Source organism: Falco punctatus (genome assembly GCF_963210335.1).
Source record: "Falco punctatus genome assembly, chromosome: 10".
Lineage (NCBI taxonomy): Eukaryota > Metazoa > Chordata > Aves > Falconiformes > Falconidae > Falco > Falco punctatus.
The window spans coordinates 27,309,918-27,331,852 of record NC_137590.1 but is presented as its reverse complement, the minus strand read 5'-3'; the positions used below and the strand labels follow the sequence as shown (position 1 = coordinate 27,331,852).

At 38.3% G+C, this 21,935-nt stretch overlaps 1 protein-coding gene across 4 annotated transcripts in view; it reads right to left on the bottom strand.

Annotated features, from left to right (window-relative positions):
* Nucleotides 1-2,356: 2,356 nt before the first annotated feature.
* SYT9 (synaptotagmin 9) overlaps nt 2,357-21,935 on the bottom strand; it is a 72,153-nt gene continuing 52,574 nt past the window's right edge. The window contains exons 4-8 of one of the 4 annotated variants that reach the window (XM_080404602.1): nt 10,797-10,917; nt 9,552-9,723; nt 8,776-8,905; nt 8,042-8,198; nt 2,357-7,020 (exon numbers count right to left, since the gene is read on the bottom strand). In XM_080404602.1, coding sequence (XP_080260728.1) covers nt 8,091-8,198; nt 8,776-8,905; nt 9,552-9,723; nt 10,797-10,917 — 531 coding nt within the window. In that variant the 3' untranslated portion in view covers nt 2,357-7,020; nt 8,042-8,090. Of the gene's footprint in view, nt 8,199-8,775; nt 8,906-9,551; nt 9,724-10,796; nt 10,918-21,935 lie in introns of those variants that run through there. The other 3 variants (XM_080404604.1, XM_080404603.1, XM_080404605.1) reach the window with 3 other exon arrangements.

Genomic DNA, 21,935 nt, shown 5'->3' with positions numbered 1-21,935 from the left:
ATTGGAACATAGAGTCACTGAATGTTATTTGAATGTTATTAAGTGGTTTAAGGCCATGACCTTTTGGATGGTCTGGAGGACCAACTAAAGTGTGTGATTAATTAATTTGGGTATGATGAACACCGAAGTATAGTCAGCAAATTCTTTGATGCTGTTTAAATGACAATATTAGAATACTGATCAGCTCAATAAAAACAGTGGCTTGAAATAGGCTTTGTTCTTGTCACTATTAAGGAACAATTTCTGGTCTCAATTCTGAGTGTTGGAACTTCCTATTTGCACAATCCATTCAGGGGAAGAATTCAACCCTGTTCAATCTACTGATTTCTGTTTCAAGGCAGAGAGGAGTTTTTTTAAAAATTTTGTGTAGAATTTACACCACAAGCCTTATAAAAATTTGCATGTTGCTTATATTAGAAACCTCTGTTAGGACTGGCCATGACAAATTTCAGTGACAGTATTGTCAGATGTGAATGGAATTAGTTGGTGGTACAGAATGATGTGATTTCCTGGAAAGGTTACTTTTGGAGTCACAAAGTTTGCCAACCTGAGTGTGCCTTTAGATGCTGAGGTTCAGCCCTGTTCTGCATCTCTGCTCCGTTCTGAGTTACTGATTTCTTACTGTGACAGCCCGTCTTCAGCTCCTCAGGGAGCCTCACTGGATAATATCTCATTAGGTATTAGCTGTGCAGAACCACTAGGCTTCTCAGGTTTAACATTATGTGGGAAGTCTTATTTGCTATTGATTGGGCTTTTTCTGTGAGGTTTCTCAACCTTTGGCTTCTCACCTTCAGTTCATTAACAGGCCATTGCAATCGGTCCTTCAGCTGTCCTGGTCTTAATGGAGTTTTGTTTCAAGCCTGTAGGTTACATATAAAGACTCAAAGGGTGTTTCTGCTGGAAAAGTGTCTTGAAAGGAGAGACATGTGGGCCTGTTTTGACAGAGGAAAAGGCTTTTCCTTGCTTTTTAACAAATAAATACAAACATGCAAAGCAGTATTTTTGAGACATGAAAACAGTTTTGAAGTTCATGCATCTCCTTAGCTGTAGTATAGTTTATGGTGGCTTATGGGACAGAGAGCGTTAATTAGCACTACGTTCATTGCCAGGGACAAAATGCCCATACATGTGTCCTTTGTTAATCTTTAATTTCTTGTTATCCTAGCACACCAGCTGTTTGGGGCACCATTTACAGGTACCTGTGTGTAATGCAGAAAAACAGGACTCTATGTAAGGCCTACAGGTGTCAGCATTACTGAGGTTAATACCATCTTCAAAACTACAGGCCAGTTCTCATTTCTTTTCCATGTGTCTGTGATGTCTGTAGTTCCAATAAGAGAACAGAGCTATATTAAATTCTTTCTTAGTTGCATGAAAGCATTGTTTTGTGCCATGTTTTATGTCAGCAGCCCTTTATTAATGTGGTATGTGCAAGTAGGCTAGATCTTCCAAATGAGGAAAGACTGAGCTTATCCCTAAAGAGACTGAGAAACTCTTGCGTAATTAGATGTCATGCACCTGTAGAAGAACGCATGCTGATGCATACGTAATTTCAGCTGGTGTGAAAAAGACAAGGAAAAGGACAAGAGTATCACCTTTTTAGGTGCAGTTTGTGTGGTCATACCTTCTCTCTTTTCCATTTGTTTCTGGGCTCTGCCAGGGCATCCCTGGGAATTTCCCTGAGTTGCATGTCAGGTGTTGACAGGTGAATTGCTAATAGCTAGCCTGCTATTCTAAATACTAATTTTGGTAATTAAACGCACTCCCGTTTGGTAGAAGCACTTCTGCAGCTTCTTGATTTTCTTCTTAAGTATATACGATATTAATCTTTGATATGTCTAAAAATCTTTTTGTAATGTTGATTGTGGCCATGGGATGAAACAAAAGGAGGTTTCAGTATCCAAACCCTCAAATTGTGTTTGAGTGCTGTAAAGTAACTGTTGTGTTACCAACTTTGTCTCTCTGGTCTCATTTATTTTATCAAAACACAACATCTATGGAGAAAAACTGAGTTAAAACATTTCCATAGTGTTTGCTGGCTTTCTGAATAATGAACTGAACTTTAATTTATTAAATACAAAACAGTAATAAATACAAGTGCACAATTTCTTACAGAGTTTTTATTAAGGTCAAAACTTATTTGTTCAGACTAGATTTATATAAATAAATCACAGTACATTTTTACTTGTGTTTAGAAGATTGTAATACATATTATAAAATTAAGAAATTTTTGTCCCTCAAACCATCACTGCGAAAGGAATCATGCATTATTTCTACTAAACAAACAAAATGCCCACCTAATTGAGAGAGCCTTGATACAGGTATGGCTCTACTCTCCAAAATTAGACATGAAACATAGAGATACCAGGACTATTTATTGAACAAGAAATAATAAATTACAGTACAATGTTCATGTGTTATTAAAAACAAAAGTATACCAAAACAACACACCTCTCTTTACACACCTTTTGCAATGGGTATTACAAATGACAGCTGGCCAGCATGCAACCGAGTAAAACATTCCAGTTTTACAATGTCTACTTTTGAGCAAAAGAAGGAGGAACTAAAAAACCCAGACAAAACAAACAAACAAACCAACTGCCCAGATGCTTACAATTCCTCATGTCATCTTCCCCTCTGTGCCATGTGCTGTGTTCATCAGCAGTTGAGGTATGTCCTGGTGATACCATTCCTGAATAGTGTCCATCACTGCCATCAGGATTAGTGCACTTGATGGACCTTCAAGGAGATGGAGGTCCTTTCAGAGAACTGCAGGACCTTGGAGAACTTCCAGCTGTAGTTCTTTGCCCAACCCACTGTATTAGAAATGAACTGTAAACACAGGTCTTGAAACTACTCAGCCATGGATATGCAGTGTCCTTACAAGATAATTCACACCTTGCACAGCTTGGGTCACATATTGTAAGGCTGTCACTTCAGAACAGAATTACGGTTGCAAGCAAGGCCTTGCACTAGTGACAGCAAGATTCAAGGTGACACTGTTACGAAGCCTGTCCTGCCATTTTTCCCAGCACAGGGGGCTTCTATTAAATTCTACGGTATTGTGGATTACTTTCTCTACATGATTTTTTCCTTCTAGGTAAGAAAGCCATTGTTTTCTCACTTGATACCGAGATGTAATCATTTGACAATGCACTGTTATAAAGGGAATAAAGCATTTAATTGATGACACTTCAGATTGAATCACCTGGTCTATGTTTTGTTCACTTCTTTCTGTTCAGACAAAATGCATTAACAGTAATTTCAGATAGATTTCTAACTGGGTAAAACAGATTTTTCAACTGAATTTCCAGTACTATTTCTCCCTTCCCATTTAGTATTTGTTACTTTTAAACTAAAAGAGAGTTTGCAGCTATTTTTTTAAATGGCAAATAGGTCCTCTCAGTGCTCAAATGTTTCCAAGTGATGAATATGTAAATATGTCTCTTGTACATCTGACTTTGGGTGCTCATGTTAATATAGCCCCATAACATGTTTGCAGTTTAAAAACACACGAATGAAACCCAACTGAACTAAAAAAACCCAACAAACCAAGAAAAAAAGTAACCAACTCCCCCCCAACAACTATCCCGTCAAGCCAAAAATGGTGGACTAAGATAACCTCTTATTTTTCATTCTTTAGCATTGCCCTTTGCTGTTATCTCACTTTGGATTGAGCCAGTGGTCCCCCCACTGGTAGTTAAATTGGACCTCTCTGTAACCTCTCTGTACTGCTTTGGTGTTTTATGGATCCGCTGGCACAGAAAGCTGAAGTGTGCATTGACTAGTAGGAATAGTGTGAGCACTGTCTGTTTTATACTACATGCTTGCTTTCTGTTCTGGTACTCCCTCCTTCCCCAGATTGAGATGCATGTGTGTTTGTCCGCTGCCAGGATTATTTACAGGGAAAAATGAAACAAAAGAGAACAGAAATACTTTTAATGTCTTGTGATTTCAGTGGAAACAAATAAATATTTGAGCTTCCAATTGCAGGAGGGTTGTGCTGTAAGTATTTTGGCATGGGAATATCACCACACAACTGCCCATTATACTCTGCGTCAGTGTCAGTAGCTTGGAAGCCTTTCCCATTGACACTCACTGCTGTTTCATAAAGCAGTGTCTGAAATGGTGGTGGCTTGTTATGGAAAACTAAAAGTAACAGTTTAATAGCACGTTGTTAATGAGTGAAGTGGGATTAAAGTCTTGCTGAGATGTGTTTCTAAGGGGTTTCCTTTTCTATTTTAGAATTATGATACTTGTCATACAGCCTAATTATGCATTCACAGAAAATAGGAAAACAAATGAGGGTTGCAGCTTTGAAATTATTCTTGTGAGCCTTCTACTAATTTACCTCTGAGAATCATAGTTCAGAAAAAAAAGACTGAACAGTGTTGGGATCATAGGTTTCTCTGGGTTTCCAGGTGATTTTGTAGCAGTATATCCTCTGTTCCTTCCAATGTACTGTTGTATTATTGTACTACAGTCCAAAGACAACAGCAGTCTTCTACTGGCCCACAAGAACCATAACATGAGAATGTTTCAGATCTAGAGAATAGCACTGGTTAAGTGGAGTATAAAGGTGAAGGGTGAAGTATTCAAATATAGAGAATAGCTATCATTCTGTATATGCACTGTTATGATAAGGCAGATATTTGTAAAAAGCACATAGTAATGCCACAGCCTGAGTAACAATTTGCAAGTTATGAGTCAGCAAGAATAAGGAGAATTTAATAAAAAATTAGGTTTTCTTCCTCATCCCTAAACCTTTGAGGTGTGCTGGATTCCAATCTTAATGCTTACTGAACAAAGATTTCAGATATTTATTTTTTTTTTAATAGATCTGTGTTCAAAATAATTCCTTGATGCCAGACCCTTCAGCATTAAATAGACTGACTATGGTAATAAAATAAATAAAATCTGGCAATTATACTGATACTACTTTTCAGTTGATGCCCCTTTGGCTTGCTAGAGACAAATCTTAGAAAGGCTTCTGCACTCTTCCATGGACACAGAATGATCCCACTGCATACGTAGTTTATTTTTTACAGAAGTTAATGTTGCTAACATGGCAGTGGGAAAGTGCAGCTGCCTGCTCTGCATTCCAGGCTTGGATGCATGCGTAACAATTTGCCCAGGAAATTGAAGAGCTCCAAAGGAAGAGGTCCTCTGTTTTTGCTCATGCCCATCTCCCCATCTTGACACCTGGGGGACAAGCCTGGGTAAAAAGTGCAGGATTTTGCCTGAAGCAAGGATCGTGCATGAACAGATAGATACAAACATTGTACTGTATCACTGGCCCGCTGATACAAAGTTCCAGTTGAAAGTGTAGTGGATAGTTTTGCCAGGGCAACTTTATATCTGTATTTTTTGTTCTTTTGGAAATGCCCAATTATGTGTCTGAATTTTTGATTGGGCAGGTTTTGTAGAGCTGTTCAGTTTGCCAGGGGTATCCTTGTATGTGGTAACTGTATTCTCCATAGCATGGCATGAGATTTTTGAAAACCACTGTACTTACAGGATTTCTGCTTTATAGCTGCAGCACACGTTTACAACACGTCCACGATTTTCTGCAAGTGCCAATCTGTGCTTAACCCAATAGCAATTCTGATTTTCTGGAAGATCCTCACTGATAGGTTATAACACTAATTTTTCAAATTTTGGATCAAAATATCATATATTATCTTCAATTTGTGCATGCATATGTGTGTTGGCAAAATCACAAATCCAAAATGCTTGGTGAGCATTCATCACATACAAGACATGAAGCAATATGGGTGCACATACACTTATCTGAACTACATATAAAGACCAGGGCTCCCTATCTGTAAGTACATAGCAGGCAACTACATTGCATAAAGTATCCATACTTCGGATTCGCATTTTTAAAATAAAAATTCCCATGTAAAATTTTGAATAAAATTCTCTCTAGAAATTTTGAAGGAAGAGAGATCTCTTTTATTTAGCGTGGCTAAATAAGTGGCAAAAATTCATCCCAGGGCCTCTTGTTCAGGGGCATAGATTTCATCATGTGAAGGAGTTCAGTGTTTTGATTTTTTCTTTTAATGGTCAGAATTTGTCTGCATTTAAAATATACCAAAATATCCCTGTTAATTCTACTACAAATAATAAAGTAAGTCTTCACAGGCACTATATATTTGGAACAGCATTTTTAAGATTACACTGTGTGTGTGTGTGCACATGCACACACATGTGTGTGCTTGTTTGTATGATAAAGCATAGCCACCTGTGATATGCTTCCAACTTTTTGCAGCATCATGGACACAACTAAGAAACATTGACTGGAAAATCATCTACAAAGGTTGAGGACTAACAGCCTCCATGTTATACAGATGGTTATCTTCTTTCTAAAAGAACACACTGTCATTACAAGTACCATATGTATCTTGTTCTCACCCAACAGAACTTTTTTTTTTTCAGTTTTTCAGATCTCAAGGATTTCTGCAAAGAACCATATTAATTTGTTTTCATGTAAGGTGAAAGGAGGCACCAACTGAGACTGAGGACACAACTTGTCATCAAAAAATAAATGTCTGATGACAATCATTCTTGAAAAAAAAAGGATTTAGAAAACTATCCATTCACAATACTCCACCTTTTTTTGCAAAGACAAGAACTGTATTTGTTGCTGCTTCCCATATTTGTTGGTTTTCATTGCTATCATGTTGCTTGTAAAACCTGGGTTATTCTAATGAACAGAAATTATGACTTGAATTTGGGTAACGCTTACGACCATACAAATAACCTATCAGTAGCAGTAGTGTCAGCTGGAGAATTAATGCTACAAGTGAATAACATTATGCTACTTATAACCAATAGCTCTTCACACAGTAGAAGACTGAGGGTCCTATTCAGCAAATATTCAGGGTCCTATGGCTGTGGCCACAGAGGTTCCAGAAGCTCTCGCTGAGTCTAATCCTGATTCAGGAACCAAAATGATATGCTGTGTATATATTTCTCTGCACAGCCTGGATGCGCTGGACACCCTCCCCCACTTGATTCCTGGGAAGGAAAAAAATATGCCTCTGTTTAGCTCAGTGACATAAAAAGCAATCCACAGTAATGAAATCTAAAGAAGTTAGCCAGGCATGTATGAAAAGAACAGGATGCCTGTGAAAAGGGAAGAGGTGTCAAAACCTAATTGTGGGCTCTGGCTGCAATAAAGTTTATCAGAGGGAGGACAGGTTGGATATAAGGATGTAGACAACTTCTACTAAGAGACACTTCTCATATTCTGAGAAATAGTAACCATTACACTATTCCTCACTTGGTGATGTGTTTTCTAAACCTAGCTCCTGAATGCCCAGGTAGGCATTTCAAGTGTAGGCATTTCACTTTAGCTAGCTTGTCACTTAGAGCACAAATATATAGGCAGAGATTCCCTACTTTTCTCAATCTTCTTTCACAGCATACTTGCACGTTGGCAGCACCCATGCTCTGAAGAGGCATGGTACATTCCCATTGCCACAGAGCCTGTGAGCCCTCGAAGATCTCCCTGCTGAAACTGTGCTGCTGTGGTCCCCAGGCACCAGTAAATATAAGTGCTTATGGACACAGGGCAAGACTACGTTTTTTTTGCCATTTTGTAGCATCTTCTTATTGCCCAACAATTATTTATGGAACAGCCTAGGGTTAGTGCTTACTAGTAGGTAAAGTCCTCACCTGCATTCTAGTAACATGGCTGCACTCTGATGCATAAAGTATACTTAGAGAGGCTGTAAACTGCCTGCCTCTCTATATTAGGTGCTTATGGCATCGTTTGTGGCTTGATATTAATACTTTAGTCTTTTCTGTCTTTCAACATTGAGGGTAACATTGTGGCTGCTCATAAACATAGCAGGTTTTTTTGACTGGGATTACTGCCTGACTTTAGCCGCGGTAGCAACAATAAAAGTAAGTCATGGTTACTCTTAGGAAGTAATTTCGTTAGGTGTTTGATGAATTTTTGTGTCTTGTGAATCAGGATTAGTATTCCCTGTACTGGGGAGAGGATTAGACAGAGGGATTAAAAGGACATCTTTACCCCACTGGACTCTGTGGAATAGCCCCTGAGGATATGGCTAAGAAAGAGTTCAACAGGAATGCCAAATTTCTGCTGAATAGGTTAAAAGGGTGAGGAAGCCTCTTCGGCAGCCATCCAAGCGCAGAAGACCTGCATAACATTTCTGCTGAATAGGGCCCTAAAGACAAAAAACAAAACAAAACAAACAAAAAAAAAAACATAGGAACCTTGAAAAGCTTTTCTGATTGTGTTGCTTCTTATCAGTGCCTCAGATCTCCAGAGACACTTAAACATTTTTTTTTCAGTGCAGTTAGGCATCCTTTGAGATGTGCTAGTGGTGTGGATGATTTATTGTTACAAGAGAAGAAATCAAATTAAGTTGTTATATATAAAAAAAATAGGTCTTGATTATTCTGTAAACAAGGTCAATTTCTTTATATCAATTATCAGTGAAAGTTACCCAAGATCTTATTTAAAAAACAAAACCAAACCCTTAATCCAGTGTATAATGTTTGGTGTTTTCATGTATATATTAAAGGCATTAATTACTTTCTGTCTCCCTAAAATTGAAAGGAGCAGACTTAACTTGTGTGTTACATTTGACTTTTAATATCATTATTAATGAGCCCTTTTCCAGGATTCAGTGCATGCATGTGGATCTTGGTTTTGGTCATAAAATTTTATCCAACCTCTAATGCCATATGGAAAAATATTCACAATTTTAGTAACAGGTCAGCAAGAAATAAAAGCCTTACCTCTGCAAGAGGATGCCAGTGAGCAATGGGTTTCCGAGGGTATGACAGCATTTCGTTCCAGTGGTCACGACCTAGACTTTCTGCATCGTTGCCTACTTGGCATACTCCAATGACCTCATTGTGACCTACACTGTGAAAATGTTCCATAATATTTTTTTCTTAAAATTTTACCTTTAAAACCATACCATTTACATATTTCATTAGAAACATCAGTCATGGATTTTCAGAATTAATTCTTGCCTGAAAAATATAATGAACTATAAAATACATAGGTTTGCTCTTTTCATTTCCCACTAATCACGATAATTTACTATTTTCCCTGTTATAGCATATACTTTGTGTCAGTATGCATTTATTTCTTATGTTTGCATGAAGAACGCAGTAAGTTATTTGCCTGTGTTCTGTAATTAGTTGCACATACAAGTAAACTCTAAGCTACAATTTAGAAATGGAGACGTGTTGAAGGGGTTAGCATAATTGTGCACAAACAAAACATCAGTGTGTGGACTGTCTGATTATATGTACAGTTATTTCAGTTCTGGTAAACATATATGTGGCTTAGTTATGTCAGTTAAGGATGCAAATCTGTATTTTAAAATTTAGAAAGGAAATTCTGCCTGACGATACAAGAAGTTTTAGTCTTCTGCCAAACTCAACAAGACATTAATTTCCCATTTATTGGGAAAAAATAGTAACTTTATTTCTAGATGCAAATCTACTGTGCAAGATTTTATAAGCCAATAGATGATGTCATTTTACAGCTACAGGTATCTCACCGGTCATAATCCATAACAGCTATCGACAAGTTAATTTGGTCAATGTTTTCTGGAGGGACGTCAAAGACTATGGCTTCATTGTAAACAGGATTAAGGGTATTCCTCTTGGTGGAAGTTTTTCTTTTCTTTAGTCGCCTTCCTTCACACATTAAAGAAACCTTCACGTAGGGATCTGTGTGAATCATAAGAACAATGTTGGTTTTCTTTTGTTGTTTTTAAGCAAACATAAATGGAAAGTGAAGGGAGCAGCCTTCTTGTATGCCCATACCTGCTTGCAGAATCAGTCACCTGGACCTGACTGGAATCTGAGCTTCTTTATTACCATGGAGTGCCTGGGAGGTAGTGGAGCTTTGAAAGCTTTAACTGGTTGACTGCTTATAATGAACAATTTAGGCTCAAGAAGCTCCTTGTTGTGTACTGACTTCTCAAAGGGTATTAAAATATCCACTGAACCGTGTTATACATGACTGTTTTATACAACAGCCTGTGTATCAGCCTATTTATAACAGACTAGTTACTTGTACAGGTTTGTAGGACAGACAGAATATGACAATATTTTACACAGTGGAATTTACTGATGTATGGTTAGATGTAATTCAAAGTGTAACAATTAGCGGCTTATATTTCTCTAGAGAATTATAATTATTTTTAAACTCCTGAACGTAGTAAAAAAAAAAAAAAAAAAAAAAAAAAAGCTATTTCTTTGTGGCTTCTTTCTTGGAGCTCTACAGCTCCCTGCTAGTATTTAAAAATCATCTATGAATGACTCTTCATTTCAATTAATTTCTGGGTTTTATCATCAAATTTTGGCAGGATTGCTGAAAGGAGTCTGGGATGATCATTGTTTTGTCCATACGCCAACAACAGCAGAATTGGCTCAGTGGCTCTCAGAGACTCTCACTGAGGGTCAGTCTTCCTCTGTACCATAACGGTAACAAATAGGCTGCTGTACAAACAAATTCCCAGTGTGAATGCAGTTCTGCCAACTCACTATTCTGAATCACATTGGCTTTAGAAATAACAGTCTTGCAATCTTTTTAAGAGCAGATTATTTAAAATTGTTGGTTGCAACTCAGCAAATTAAAATATTTATTTCTCAGAAACTCCTGTACTCAAGTAACTCAAAAGCTAGCAGTACAAGAACCCTCTTCTTGGAAATCATTCTGGCATTTGACAGTGCTGAATTCAGTGTCTCAGGAGGGAAATGGGACAGAAATCCACATAGAGCATTAAATTCATTCCTACCTGATGCTCCTGTGATATCCATTGCCTTTAAATTTCTTGCCTTTATTATTGTAATAGTTAGTCTACCAGCTGTAGGAAGGTAGCAGAGTGAAAACATCAGGTCACCAAGATCCACATTGTCCTGTTCCAAGGAAAGAGATAGAATATGAAGCGATAACAACAATTTTCTCACCCATAACAGGAGCTAAAGATAAAAATATACCTTTGGGGATCTACAGTTATGCAAGCAACAGCTGAATTCTCATTCTGAAACATATCTGAAAAAACAAGCATCCATCTGCATACAAGGTTCAGGTTGCTATGTTTGTTGCTATACCACCAAAGTTCTCAAGTGTAAATGTGGTTATAGTTTCTAGCACTCAGTCCTTGGAGATGAAACATATTTAAGTGATGAAGTACAACATGAGGCACCAGAAAACCTTTGTTCTATTTCACGTTTTCTAGTGATTCGCATGCGTCATTGACAAGCTGGAACAGACCTCTGTGCCTTTCCTGCTGGGTCTGCCAAAGGATACCCAGAGAGAGGTTCACAGAAAAAAACATTGGTTGCACAGGGCAAAGTTTTATGCAACACTCAGGCTTGCATAAACTCAGGTGTGATAGGTGTGAAGTCACTATGGGAATGGAGCAGTATCCACCTAAGGTGATGAGGACATTACTGCCTGTGCCTTGCACAGACAAGCTCCCTCAAGTTACCTTATCCACTTGTTTCATTGATAGAATGATTTGCCACCCTTTCCTGTGTCAGCAGCACTGGGGTTTCATAAAAGTAGTAGAAAATGAGCAAACCCTGTTTGCAGTTAGAAAGCATCTGTCTTTTTTTTTTTAAAGGAAATCCAACTCTTCTATAAAAAATATAGTGAGTAAAGTATTGTATTACATAGTTTCTGAGATTTGATTTGCATTTTTTTGACTGAGCAGTGAACTGTCAGTTTCATAGACCTATCTCCTGAACCTAATATTTCATTCCTGACTAAAAAAAGTTATCCTGTCTAGCAAATTCAAAGCTATGTTCTCGGTTTTACAGGGAAGTGAAATACAGCTGTTGTGGAATGTGTATATTGCCCACTTAGCTTTGTGCAATAGTTTTTCTTCTTTCCCTTTCTCAGTCACCAAAAAATGAAGGGTGGTGGATGACACAAGTGAGTGAAAGTACCTTGAAACAGCATCTAACAGGCTAGTGTTTGTCTCTGAGCTAGCTGCTGTGTAGACCAAAGCCCAGAGCCTAAACAGTCACTTTATGTAACTTCATAAGTCAGCAGGGGAGGTGTGCAGGACACAAAGAATTCCTGTCACAGAGTTGTAGAAAAATGTTATGTTGGAAGGAATTTCTAGAGGTCACTTGATCCAACCCCTTGCTCAGACAGGCATCTTCACTTCAGTTTTCAGGTCATGCAAGGAAAAAAGAAACAATGTCCATTCATTCAGAAATATGGTCTTTCCTGCTGCTGTTGTTGGAAATGCTGTCAAAGAAGGGAGAAGCTGATGTTATGGGCCCTTTGTCAGTAATAACTAGCTTTTAACCCTGACTTGACTTCATTAACTATCATCTTTTCCATTATAAAGATCAGTGTTTCATGGTAGCTAATAAAGGTTGTGAAAATATCAATATAGCTGATATGACTGTTCAGTGTCTTTTGATAGCTCATACTTGGAAGTAGACCTGCTGCAACAAACTCCCTGTCTCTGACTGACTTTGACTGTGGGAGGATCAAAGTGCTGTTTGAGAAGGTGATGCTGTAAGGAGTCGCACAGGCTAAAGTGATGTCAGCACATCCAGGAGAAATTTCTCTTGGCTAACACCTGCACTTAATGTTATAGGAAGAATAACTGATCTCTGAAATTTTCTCAGTGGTCACCTGGAGCTTGATACCTATAACCTGGGGAACAGGAAGCAAAGATTTCACTTATCCTTCCCATTGTGAGGAAGGAAAACTTCCAGCTTTTAAGTGAACTTCCCCAGCTCTGAGGTGCTGTGACTCAGCCATGGAATTCTTTCTCATGCTGCAACTCTAAGGGGAGCAGACTTTCATGAGCCATTTAAAGAAATTACTGAGTGAAGCCATGTGTTGGTAATTTGGGGAATTTGTCACTCTAGCGAATTTTGATTGAGGTTATTTTTCATGAATTGGTTACAGACTTTTAGGAGAAGATAACATTGTTGAATCATGCAGGTTTTCCCTGGCTGTAAAGAAGCCCACCAGGCATCTGTTGTTTTAACTGTTTATCTTAGTATTTTTAGATACTGTCAACCATGGCAAAGTCTTTCTGTATTCAACTCCAGTGCTCCACACAGTGACTAGGTCATTTCCCATGTGAATACTGTAAATGCTTTACTGTTCCTGCCAAATAGAAGAGTTTCCAGTCCAGACTGGATCATTCTGAATGAACATTTTAAAAAACTTTTATCAATTCTTATCAAGAAGTTCATAGGTAAATGAGTTACTATACAACCATTTTAGATACAAAATTCCAATAAAAATGTTAACCCTCTGCATAAATGAACCGGGTAGGAAAGAATGGATCATGTGTGTTGCATGCAGTGTTAGGAATTATGCTATAATATACTTATCCACAAGCTTTGCCTTATGTTTGAAAAATAATCATCACTTACACTATGATGTATATTTTAGGAAATGCTGAAATCACAATAATACTTAGTTAATGCTTTTTCAAAAATTGCACTGGGCATTGTATAGGAAAACCAGTGTTAAACTGGAAGGAGAGCCTGTAATTTCTTCAGTCCTTTCCAGTTCTAGAAGTTGTAGGTGTTGTAGCAATAGATCACAGATGATTGTGAGATTCAGTCTGTTTGTAAGCTAGTGCTAGTAGTAACTCATAGCAGAGAATATACTTGAAAGAAAGCTTACAGGCAGCAGCAGCAGAGACACATATTTTTTTGGCATACAAATCCTTCTCTGAGTCTGAAAAAGAAGCCCCACATTCTCACACTTTCATTTTGATTTGCAGGAAATTAACTACTGCTCCTTAATACCGGTTACTTGTAAATCTTTTCTTAATTTCGGAAAGACAGATATGGTAACAAAGTGAGCCTTTCCCAGTGCCCTGGCTATTCCACCCTGCTTAGCTGTATTTTCTGTAATTGAAGGGCAACATTTTTAACTGTCCCAAACATTGTAAATTTTGCTGTTGGGGCTTCAAAGTTCAACTTAATGAGGGAACATTCTTCAGAGTACCACCAGCTGTGACTGCACCACAGAGTTTGCATGTTTGTGTTCATCTGCCTGGGTAACTGCAGTGAAGTGGCAAAACGCTGACTGGAGGTGGTGTCACAGGCATGACCATTACATCCAGAAAACGCAAGTCCTTAATATAGATTCAATTTCTTGACAGAAGTAAGGTCTATGTAACAAAGCAGAGAGATTATTGCACGTGTTCACTAGTTTAAAATCACTGTGCCACATGGCTTAAGCCACAGACTGACACTAAAGGTGTACTGTGCTATCAAGAAAAGCTTTAGGAACAGGCTTAACAAGCATAGAGAGAGGGTAGGTTCTTCTGCAAGATTTATGCTTCTGTCTGAATTGAATACTTATGTGTTACTATGTATGCTTGACAAAATCTGGTGATTTAAATATTACTCTGCCAGAAACACTTTAAAATTTCTGGTTAGGAAAAGATTTCATAATATTGTACATTATCAAGTCATGCATTTTGTACATTCCAAATTTTTGTCTAACTTTATTTAGTGTGGTAGTAACACCATACTGTGCACGTTACAGTGCAACCAGGACAGTCCTAATATAACCAGACCAAAGGTTAATATTATTAATAACTTAAAAGAAAATACTCAGAGGATAATAAAATTACAGTAATAATTCATTTATAGGAGTATGGCCTATATAATTTTTGTTGGTCCTATTCAGCAGGAAGTGTATTGAAAGAACTGAATAAATATGCTGTAATAAAAATACCTAAGGTCCAAGCTCTTCTCCCATTGTCCTCAAAAACTGCCCACATTCAGAGGAATATAGCACTGCCTTAACTTTTAATCTATAACGTGCTCATTCCTGTATTCTAAAAAAAGTAGAACAACACTGGTGTCTGCTTTTCTGTTCCAGTGCCCCAGGCTTCAGCTTCAGGCTTGAGTTGATGGCTGAATGCCTTGACGTGGTTAGCTGTGCCTTACAGCAAGCCTCACAACCTGCCTGTTTCTGATTATCCTGCCTAGATTTGTTTCTGGGTCCTTGTTCTGTTAATGCAGTCCCTTATTCAACAGGGGAAGAGCATGAAGATTCTTCCTTAAAAAATTGCCCAGTGTTTCCTGGGAGAGTTAGATGTATTCAGTACAGGGTATGCAATCTGTTGGAAAGTTCAGACCAGAGGTGTAAATCACAAGGTTTGCCTGAAAACTGTATCTGCACAAAGGGAATGAATCCCTTACCAGAACCTCAAGATAAATAACACCCTTTCGTTGCTGTTTGGAGTGTGGATTTACAAACTCTCTCAGATTGTGCTTCCTCCTTCTTAATTTCTGGTGGAAATATTTCATATATCATAAAAATAATATTATTTATATAATTTTCAATGCCTTCTACTGAAAGGTTTGCTGTTCCTGCTTTTCCCAGAAAACATTACTGGTTTCTCCCCTTTAAAATTAACACAAAATTAATATATCTTTTAAAATGCTGAACTCCAATAGTAATGTTAATAGCTTGTTAGTCTATAGTTACACAGTATTTATGGATTTTAAAATTATTAATTTCAATAGAGATTAGCCTGCAGGATAAATCACTCCTCAGTACTGTGTCAACAGCTTCACGCGGGTGCTTAGGTGACTATAACTGCACATAATAAACAGGGAGATGTGTAATCTTAAAGAGGACTGCAACAATAGGCCCTTAAATGGCTTTAGCTTTGATTCCTTGGAGGCTGCATTAAGAAGCTCAGACTGTACCAAACCTTCTCAGTGAAACCTGTAAGTCACTTGGTAGTTAGGGAGTTTCTGGCAAACGGGGTTGACATTTAGGATCAGATTTCTCCTCTCCCTTTTCATAAATACATTTGGGTGCAGAGAATGGGTATGTAAAATCAAACAAAACAGGCAGCAAGGACAGAAGGAAACAAGACAGATTATAGGTTACAACTTCTGCTTTTGCCTCCGGTCTACAAGAAGATATGCTGTCCTTGACTTAGGCGCTCATAAGTTTTGTGCCCATTTCTTCTGAAACTTGCATTTTGTATTTCTGGAGCAGACAAGCTGTGATAGGCGTGTGTTATCACGCAGTGCCTGCACCACTCTAATTAAAGCATATGTCTCAATTATACCGGGTTCCTCAGCTCCACATCTATAAAAAGACAGACACTACTTTTTCACTTCTCTAGTATGTTGAAAAAATAATACTAATTATGTATTGTGAGATGCTCAGACATATCTTTATGCACCTCATCAACTTAGCATTAATGGGAGCACTTACAGGCAGTAAAGGCCTTATTTATTTTTTTTAAAGTTGCTAACTGTTGAAACAGGTTTTCAAGGCACCAGTGATTTTAGAGATTTTATAAATTCTTATTGCTATGTCAGAGCTGAACAGGTCAGGTAGCTTTGCATACTACCTCCTTTAGCAGTTTGTACCTGTCTCTGCAAAGGTCACTGGAAAACAGAAAAATAGCAGAGGTTCCATGAAATAAGATGATAACATTTGAGCTTCTGAAGCACAGAAAGGATTGATTACCAGTATTTAATTCAATTCTCTCTTTTTTCCCCCCTCCTAGCTGAGGAGCATTAGTTATATTTTAAACAAAAGAAAATCTTCCCAGTTCTTTCATAATCTTTCTGGGAATTAATGGAATTATACTTCTGTAATGCAAGACAAATTTTACTGAACATCATTCTAATATTTGATAATGTAGGGTTTTGAATTTCACAAGGATTTTTTTTAGAGGAGGTTCGCTCGCCTAAAAGAGGATAATTTAAGTATACTTGGTTATGTATTAACTCTAAATGAATTAAAAATACTTTTTAAAGTACTATCTGGTTTTTGGGATATACATTTATTGAATTGTTCATCTGTGTTGAGAAGTCTGGATTCAGATTTGAGTGAGCTAAGATATTAATTTGGTTCAGGTATGTGTCCAAGACACAAGTATTATGCAAATACCACACACAAAAAATTTGAGACTCTAATCTGTTTGGGAATGATAGTAAATCTAAAGTCCTTAAAATGATGAATTCATGAAGGTAACTCTACATTTTTTATTATTTCATCATAGAGTTATTTTGACATATCTATGAGAAATGCATATCAAGAAAAACTATTTAGAAATGTTTGATATTAATTGAATTTCCACATGACTAGAAGAGTGCCAGCTGCTTTCTTATTACACATTTTAAAATGAATAGAGAAGATACAACTGGAAAATTCTATTTTCATGACATCTTAAATCAAATAAATGAACTCTAGTAAAGCAGGTATTTATTAATGCCTCAATCAAACAATATCTACAGATATTTGATTAAAGTTTGTGGGACATGGGAATGGCCTATCTTTGACAATAATTCTTGCAATACATCAAAGTCAGGTTATATTTGATGTTTTAGGCTAATTTGCAAATTGTATTATTTTCTCAATGTGATTCTATTTTTTGCATTTCATTGCCTGTATTTCTTTTATTCACAATTTTCTTTAAAAATGAAAGCAAATAAGTAAAGAAGCTTTTAGAGCTAGGTATGCAGAAATGAGTCTGAATTAATTTACTAGGAAAGAGCATTAAAAACAGTTCTGAAGCTTGGTTTCACTACAGTGAAGAAATATAAGAAAGCTTAAGTGTTTGCATGTAATTCACTCTGGATTTTATACTGCTTTGGGTACACAATATAATTTTCATGTCACGTCATAGACTGGCTATTAGCTTTTGTGCCTATACAACTGTACAAAGTGTATATAGAGCAGCCAATCTGATGGGATGCACAAAAAGGCAGGACAAGAAAGCGTACATTTGAATTCCTAGTACACTCTTCATGGGCTTGTCTGTAGCACAGCATTTGCTACTTGGCACACATTGATAAAAATGCTGGACCTGTGAAATTCTTGCATGACTAATACAGTGAAAAGTATCATCAGCTAAAGAATTTAAGCAAAATTCCCTTACAAAGGGGAAAGGAAGCACTTAGGCTGGCCATCCAACAGAAGGTGTTTCATGTTCTAAAAAATAATCTTCTGACAGCTAAGTTTAACTTTGCTGCTTAACTAAGTATGTAGCTTGATTTTTCTCTATTGTGGTTTATATTAGTAATTCCAAGATGCTACCACAACAGAGTTTCTATTATTTTCTCTCTGAGGTATTCTGGAGCACCTTATAGTCAGACAGACACCTTGCCTGACAGACCAGTGCTGAATACACCAACTTTGTGCTGTACTTTGTAAGGACTGAAAGAAGTAGGAATATTTCCAGCAGACTGGGTTGTAGAAAGCCACCGTGATTATCAGCCAGGAAGTTTATGTTCTTATTTTAACTTACTCATAGTTTTGCCTAGCATCTTGGCAACTTCTATATAAAGACTATCAAAAGTAAAGCATCCAGCAGATAGCATATCCTCCATTTCCATTTCAGAGCCTGAAGATCTTTTCATAAGGAGGTTTTTTGTCTTTTTCTCTCCTGTTTCCATCATCTTTGTGCCATGACTACTTTTCTTTAAGGCAGATCACTGCAGTCCACATAAGGAAGATCCACCAGACATGACTTAGGTGTCTGGTCTAGTGAGTCAAGGTATCTTAAAATGTGAGTAGCTGGAGTCAAAGGATAAGCCTTTCACCTTCATATGTTTCAGAACAAATTCAGTTAATGCCTTGGAGAAGAACATACACGTAACTTGCTTGTGGCACAATGTCCTTAGTAAGTCAGGGACCGAGGCCTTTTCCTGTAGGCAGTCAATGTACTTATCTCTCTAAAGACCCAACATCTCCATTGTCATGATTTAAATCCTATAAATAGGATGGCAGTGATTAACTGAAGCTGCCATTCCAATTGGTTAGCTGCATATTGTCCTCAGTGTTCTGAATGCATTTACAAAATATATTTATTCTTACTGAATCATTTAAGACTTTATTGACAAATTATTCTGTAATAAGATCCTTACTTTAAAAAGACCTCCATTCAGTAAAAATAAACTTCATACACATACTTATTTTTAAATATATGCTTAAATCCTAAAGATTTGAATGGCTTTGGATCCTTTACATAGATTTTAAATTCCGAACAACTAAAGTGCTTTGCTGAATCTGGGCCTAAGAGTGCATCTAATGAATTATCCTGTAGCTATTGAAATAAAGATAATGTCTTAATTTGTTCCAAACTAGATTGATGAACTGGGGAGATAATCTGAATTGAGCTAATGAAAATTAGTAGAGACATGATTGAAAAAGCTGGAGTTCTTGTCCTGTTTATGTGTGTGTGGCCATGTCAGAAATTGATTTCACAGGAAAAACAGAAATGAGGCATTCTGAAAATGAAGCTTCCATAGAAAGTTAATATAAGCAGTTTTTAACTTCCTCATCAGTCATTAAGAGGAAAGAGTGTGCACTGAGTTGTTTCTGGAGGCTTGCTAGATGGCATTGCTGGTTAGAGAAAGAAGTTAACTAAAGTTTAAGTTTCTCCTTGCAAGGTAAACTGTTCCTCTGAAAACTGTTTTGTTTTCTTGAATTGTAACTTCTTTTTGCAATTCTTCTATGACTTGTTGCTTTCTACAAAATACAAAGTCCAGTATAGATTTAATAATACAAAAAAGTCTGCCCTGACTCTTTCCCAGACATTGCAGGCTTTTGTGATTCTGATTATTATGAGGAGGCAGCAGGTGCATGCATGTGTGTGGAGGATAAGGAACACTTGAGAGCTAGAGAAAATAATCTTCCTGATCTAATATTTAACAGTGAAAATGTCATAACCTGTAAGACATGGGTTTACTAGAGATGTGCTGTGGACAGATTTGCTCCTCCGTTTCTTTCAGTGTATCCCACTTCAGCATATCCCACCTTGTCAGTGTTTACAGATTGCCTCCTTTGGTATTGTGCTTCAGAAGTCTTTTGAAAGGGAAGCCTCTTGAGCGTGAGTTTGATTTCACAATGCTAAAGCTTTAGAGGAGAGTACTTAAGCATCAAACCTTTCCCTCTGCAGAGAAGGCAGTAGTGCTTTAGAAATGTTGACAAGCTTGGGAATAGCTATGAAATATAAATTGTTCTACAGAGGAATAGATGTTTGGAGGGCAATTTTTTCTCGAAAGGAAATGTAAGGGAGAGCTTCAGCTGGGAAACATAAAAGTTTTGATGGCAGGTGAAGACATTAAAAATGGAAGGACAAGTAGGTCAGGCAGACAGGGATGCCTCACAAAGGGCAGTTTCACGAAACAACCTAACAGTGCAATCTGGAAAAATGGGCAGTAGTTTCCCAAAGTAAGGACCAAAGCTTTTAATGAATGTCCATCAGTATCTGTCATGTCAAGCCCAATAATTTTTGAGCAGGCTGTATTTGATTTGGATTAGACCTCAACTTTTTGTGGAATACTGAGATTGAAAAACCAAAGAAAACCAGAGTCACTGTAGTGTGCAGTATCTTACCATACCAGCTAACCTGTCTGGGCCAGCCTTGCTGACTTAAGAGGAAATTCTTGGTGAACATCACACAGATGGAAAGATGAGAAAATAAACGCTCATGATCTCAAGGCTAAATGCTAGCTTGCTGTAAGAAGGGGAGACTAAATTACACGTCAAGTGTTCACTATCTCTAGGCAAACGTGAGCTTGTAGAAAATGCAGCAGCAAATTCATTCTAATGCATAAAAATATTTTTACCATGAATTATTTGCCAGTTCCTTACATTCTTACATTAAGTTATATATATTGTAAGTTATATATATACTTACATTAACTTACATTAAGTTCTTGCTTACATTCTGACATAAGTTGAAAGTAATGTTTAATTATCTCTATATCCCACTAATAATGAAAATCTCAAATACATCCAAGAAAAATGCAAGGGAGGAAGCTGGTTTTAAAAATAAGTTAGCTGATCAAAATATTTTAATCCAAAATGTCTTGCCTGTTAATATTTCTTCCTTCTGTGTTAAAATGAAAATGTCAATTTAAACTAATCTTTATGCAAATTAATAGATTGGCCTTTCACTCTACCTTGAGTTACAATGGCTGCACGTGACCTTACAGCTCCACTAAAATATCGAAAGATACCCTGTCTTCTAACCCCACTCAATCACCCGTTCATGTACAGGGACTGAGAGCACGCAGTGTGCCAGGGCCCAGGGCAGTAACAGGCCCTACTGGCCCTGGCCACCACAGGGCCTGCCCCCGCCTTGCCGGGGCCCAGGCCCTCCCTCCAGCACAGCACTGCCCAGCCGGGGGCTGCTGGGGGCTGCCTCAGCCACACCAGTGGGTCTGTAGCTCCCCACAGCCCAGTCCTGCCTGGCCATGGGCCCTGCTGTGCTGGGCCCTGCTGTGCTGGGCCCTGCTGTGCCAGGCCCAACCATGGACCCTGCTGTGCCGGGCTGCTCTGTGCCAGGCCTGGCCATGGGCCCTGCTGTGCTGGCCTCCGCTGTGCCAGGCCCACCTACGGGCCCCGCTGTGCCAGGCCCACCCACATGCCCCTCTGTGCCAGGACCAGCCATGGGCGCCGCTGTGCCAGGCCCACCCACAGGCCCCACTGTGCCAGGCCCAGCCATGGGCCCCACTGTGCCAGGCCTTCCCATGGGCCCAGGGCTCAGTCTGGCTCGGCCTGGCCTGGGGAGCTGGCTGATGCCCAGGGCTGCCACCTGGGCTGCCTGGCTGGGTGGGACCTGGATGGTGAGCAGCCAGCCCTTCTGCCCTGCTGACATAGCCCGAGTTACGGATAAAGCCTCTCGCAGTGTGGCCCATACTGTATTTTTTTAAAAAAAGCTGATATAGACATGGTGCTGCAGCGCGATGATATTAAAAATTCGGGCCCTCTAGCAGTCCCTCGCCTTTGCTTAGCACTGAGTGGCATTCTCAGTGAAGGCATTTTGTGTTGTGTAAAGCACAGGCCCTTTATATCATGCATTCTGAGCACATCATTCGGAAAAATGAGAGAAACTATGTACCTGGATAGTGCTGAAAAAAGATGGAGAGAGTCATAGTATCAGGGGAAAAAAAAA